Source organism: Aptenodytes forsteri, unplaced genomic scaffold, assembly GCF_000699145.1.
Source record: "Aptenodytes forsteri isolate BGI_AS27 unplaced genomic scaffold, ASM69914v1 Scaffold419, whole genome shotgun sequence".
NCBI classification, from domain to species: Eukaryota; Metazoa; Chordata; class Aves; order Sphenisciformes; family Spheniscidae; genus Aptenodytes; species Aptenodytes forsteri.
In genome coordinates this window covers 172,297-177,191 of record NW_008795256.1, presented here as the reverse complement: position 1 = coordinate 177,191, position 4,895 = coordinate 172,297, and the positions used below count along the sequence as shown (strand labels likewise).

Genomic DNA, 4,895 nt, shown 5'->3' with positions numbered 1-4,895 from the left:
TTGTGTTGTGGTGGGGCGACCTCGGCGCTCTTGCTGCTTCCCTTTGGTCGGCCCTCGGAGGGTTCCCCTCGTCCCTCCAGGCTGCGTAGCCGTCGCCCTGCCTTGCAGGAGGAGCGCTGGCTGTGAGCGCTGGGTCAGCTGGGGGCGCGGGCTTCGTTTGGGCTCCCTGCCTCAGTTTACCTCCAGCAGAGCAATTGCTGGCTCCGTGGGGGAGGATCTGCAAAACCGAAAGTGATAAGCTGGGAGAAGCTGGACCCGTTTGCCGGGACCGGGACACGGTCCCGCGCCGCTGACCTCTTTTTTTCGCTCACCCCAGGCAAGTAACTTCTCTCCCTGTCTTTGCAAAAACAAAACAAATGCTGAGTGCGCTGGTTTGTTGTTTTGGGTTTTTTTTTTTTCCTAACTGCTCTCACCAGGATAACGGCAACCTAAACTAAAACCCCGGCTGCAGACGGTTTGTCTGTCCGGGAGGTTGTTCTTTGTGCCGACCCCCTCTGAGCGGGAGGATCTGCTGCTCCTCGAGCAAGATTTAGAGGCGCGGGGCTGCCGCCTCCTTTCAAAGCGAGGACGCAGCCGCCGCCGCGGCGTTCGCTGCCGGGACCTGGCGAGGGCTCCCGGCACATCGGTTTGAGATGGGGCGGTCGTCCTCGGTGAAGCTGCTGCGTCTTCTCGCTTTGGCAGCAAGCTGGAACCTCCCGGGGAGCGGGCAGAGGCGGCGCGGGCTTCGCTCCCTGCCTGCACGCCCTGATGCGTGGGCGCCCTGAGCAGGGACGGCACCTCGACAGGTCGCCTCCGGCCCTTTTGGGGTGGTCGGGGGCTGCCTCCGTGTCGGCAGGAGCCCGTAGTCTTAATGGGAGGCTGGGTCCTCGACGGGGCTCGCGCTGGGTTGATTGCTGCCCGGGCAGCTGGATTGCAGCGCTGGTTTGATGCCGAGAAGCCGGCTGATGTTTAAGGATGTCCCCCGCCGGCTATTTCAATTTGCTGCACGCGGCGGGCGCTTGGTCCTGACGGGGGGGGGGCCGCAGCCCTGCGGATCTGTTTTTATTTTAAAGCGCAGGAGGAAAAAGCCGAGAGAGAGAGAGAACGTGCGGCTGGATGAGAGGCAAAGCTAAGCAGGGATTTCGGCTCTCCCGGTGACACAGCTCCCGCAGTGCCGACTGCCGCCGTGTGTGCTTGTTTCGGCCCCGTGCCGCCCTCCCCAGGGGCGGTGGGAGGAGGCTGGAGCGATCCTTGTGCTCGTCCCTGCCACGGCCGGCCGGTTTCACCCGCGCTAGGCTCCTGTCCCCGCCGAAATGGCCTGACCCCCCCTTCCCCTTCGCCGGTGAGAAGCCGGGCGGTCTCAGCTGGGAGCGAGCCAGGAGAGGAGCTGTTCCCGCTTCCCGTTTCCTTACCCTCGAAGAGCTCTGGATGAAGGCCGAGGATGACGGGCCTTCCTTTAACCCGCTGCCACGCGCGGTTAAAAGCTGCCGCCCAGGTGTCCGGCGTTTTCGGCGACGGAGTTTCCCTCGCGCTCGGCGCGGTGCGGCTCAGAGAAACGCTTCGAATCAGCCGGTGAACCGCGCGGCGATGCGGAAATGGGAGTCGAGGTTGGGGTACGATCGTCCCCGTCCGTAACACCGGCGACAGCGACGTGCGTCTGCGTCTCCCCGGGGGCCCTGCCCTTGCGGCGGTGGGGGCGGGGGGGGAAGGAGCAGCAGCGAGCTCTGAGGTCCGGCCTCGGGGCAGAGGAGGTGGCGCGTGGCTCGGTACGGGAGCGAGCAGGGAAGGGGGATGCTGGTCCAGGGCGTTCCGTGTCGCCTGCTGTCCGTCGTGACAACTGCTTCGTCTCCTCTTGGCAAAATGGGTTTTATTTAAAAAACAAACACACACACACCTTTTTTTGCATAAAATTAGCTGTCTTGGGTCATTTCAGCTCTGGACCTTCTTTCTGAGAGGGACTAGGGAAGGGACTAGAGACGAGGTGGTGGGAAACGATGGGTTACGGAGCAGTCCTTCTCCTAGACCTCCCTGTGCTGAAGCATCTCCTGAGCTGGAGACTGCACCTGCGCTGTTGGCTTTAGGAGTCACAATCCCCCGCGAATTCATCGAGTGACTTTTTAAAGACGCTTTATGCTTCTGGCTTCCCGACGCCCTCCGGCCGCGGCCGACGCGTAGCGTGAGGAGAGCCCTCGGGCGGTAAAAATACACGTCGAGGTGACGAGAGTGGGGACCTGGGGAGGAGCTGTTGGGCTCCAAGGGTGAGAGACACGGTCCCGGCTCGTGTGCCGGCGCGATGGGAGAGCCCAACGGCAGATCTCGGGAGCTTACGAGTGCCCCAGCGTCCTGCCAGGGGAAAGAGATGCCGTGGAGGTTGTTTTGCCGCTGCTTCTTCACGTGAGGACGTCGGAGCCGTCTTTCCCTAACCGCGGGTTAAGGTGTGCGAGGCCCGGCCTTTCTGCGAGCTGCAGCTTGATCGTGTGGCTCTAAAGCGCTGAATTAGGGTCGGTTCTCTGGGTCTCTCTCTCTTTTTACCCACGTCAGATATAAACCCTCTGGTTTATTTAACGCAGGGAGCGGCTGCCCCTCGGGCGAAGCCGCTTTGGACAGGGCAGAGTGATGCTGCCCATTACTTAAAGAGGAGTAAATATCGTTGCGGCTGCGGGGGTTACAGGAGGGATGTTTAATTCGGCAAAGCCAAGCCCGGGGTGGTGGAGCTGAGTTATCCTGCCCGTAGCTGCCTGGTGAAGAGAGGGGAAGGCAGTTAAGTTACGTCCAGGGTTAGGGCTGTGGGACGGGCTTGCGGCCGTCGAGGGGAGGACAAGCGACCCAAGCAGAAGCGTGCACGGCTGCTGGATGGAGCAAGAGCCGGGGAAAACTTCTCAGCTTGCCTCATTCTCTCTCCTTCCTCGGAGTCCGTGCCTTGCTGATCAGGGAGCTTGCTTTGACGTCTCCTCTCCAAGTTGCCGGCGCCTGGCGTAGCCAGGAGAACACGAGAAGGGGACGGTTTGAGCCCTACCTCGCGGGTGAGGGTGACGAACTCAACACCGTTGCCTGCGGGCCCTCGGCCGCGGTGGCTGGGAGCAGCTCGGGTTTGGTGCCTCAGCTGGAAAGACGCTGACGGTGCTGAAAGTGCCGGGACGGAGGGCTGAGCCGGCAGGACGGGCCGGACGGCGGAAGGGAGGTGCCGTGCCACGACGGCCTCACCGGTGTGGCACAGGGCGCTTGGCGTTTCGGGCGCCGTAGCGTCCCCTGAGCGGGACGCGGCGCTGGGGGCCGGGGGGGGAGTTGGTGGTTCCTGGCTTGCTGTGCGTCCAGGTGGGGCGACGGACAGGGCAAAGGCACGAGCGGTGCCTCTGCCAGAAGCCTGGCCGCGCGTTTGCCGGCTCAGCCCGAGCACCCAGACGGCGCCGTAGATGGGCCAAAGCAACCCGCGCGCCGCTTCTCCTGGCGCTCTGTAGCCTTTACGTTCGGTTTTCTGCAGGGAGCTCAAAGCTTAGTACCGGTTTTGCTGCCGCACGCCTTTGCTCGCTTCTCAGCTGGAATCGCCTTTGCGTCTTTCCCTCTGTTTTGGGGGTGAAGGGGTGCTTGGGGACCGCCCGGGTGTACGGACCCGCAAACCAGCGGCTGAAAAACCTTCTAGTCCGTCCTTTCCTCCCCCCCCCCGGTGTAGGATCAAGTCTAGCGACGTCGCCCCTGGCAGACGCCCTTAGGCCAGCCGTGTACGTGCCACCCGCTTCTGGCCGCTTTCCTCTAGCGCGTCTCTTGTGAGCAGGGCTCCCGTCGGGCAGAGCCGCGGGCAGCGAGGGCTCCTGGTGGGATTTTCTTTTATTTTCCTTCTGGGAAACGCAGACCACCAGGCTGAAGGGGAGTTGGAGCGATAGGATGCTGTCGTTCGTCGTTCCTCCCTCTCTTTGCGCTTGTGGCTGGATCCCGCTTGGGGGAATGAGGTCCCCGTGCCGACCGAAAACGGTCGGGGTGGGGGTTCTCGGGACGCGGCGCGCCCGCCGAGCTCTTTCTGCGCGGGCAGGAGGCTCCGGCAGATCCCGGGGGGCTGCCCGATGCGTCCCTAAACCTCTCGCAGAAAGCGGGGAGGTGAGGCGAAGGGCTCGTGCCGCTCCGTGCCTGCGATGGCTCCGCAGCATCCCACCCACCTCCCGTCGTCTGTTCTGGTTTCCCTTCTCCCTCCCCCCTGTTGCTATTTATCCCGAACGCCGTTTTTATCTCTCTTCGTGCTCTGACTGTACGTTCGAGCTTCTGGGCAAGATGCTGGTAATTTCCATACGGCTTAGGACATAAAAAGAAACGTCCGAAAGCTTCCAGAAACGCACCAGACCCGCAGCCCCGGGAAGCGCAGCAGCGTCCCCGATGGCACGGCCTGCTGCTGAGTTTAGGGAAAAAAAATAAAATAAAATTAAAAAAAAAAACCCTTTCTAACCTGGTCGTTTTGACAGGGAAAATGCTGGAAATGAGTTAAGTGAAGGATTTTTAGGCAGCGCAGAACATCCTCCTGGTTTGGTATCGCTCTGAAGCCTGGCGGTATGGCACGAAATGAGGCGGTATGGCACGAAATGAGGCGGTATGGCACGAAATGAGGCGGTATGGCACGAAATGAGGCGGTATAGCACGAAATGAGCTCTCTGGCCCCAGCGTTTTAGTGCCTAGCTTTTGATTCGGTACCTATTCATTACCTTTAAGAAATGCCAGGCATTCACTGCTCCTCGTTTCTAATTTGCAGTTCAGACCCGACGTCTCTGAAGAGGGGACGCCTGTGAGTACTCCGCGTTTCGCAGAGCCTTTCCCAGCGGCTCCCTTGGGGTTTTTTTTTTTCCTCCCCCCCCTGCCCCGTATTGCAGTTTCTCTTCGGAAGTGGTGTTCCGTGCTGTCCCCTCCCGGCCGCGCAGCCGGACTCGCTCCGC

The 4,895-nt window shown here is 61.5% G+C and overlaps 1 protein-coding gene across 1 annotated transcript in view; it reads left to right on the top strand.

Annotated features, from left to right (window-relative positions):
- Window positions 1-1,566: 1,566 nt before the first annotated feature.
- The window catches only part of RNF115 (ring finger protein 115), a 17,482-nt gene continuing 14,153 nt past the window's right edge, over window positions 1,567-4,895 (top strand). The window contains exon 1 of the mRNA XM_009279155.1: window positions 1,567-1,592. Coding sequence (XP_009277430.1) covers window positions 1,567-1,592 — 26 coding nt within the window. The remainder of the gene's footprint in view (window positions 1,593-4,895) is intronic.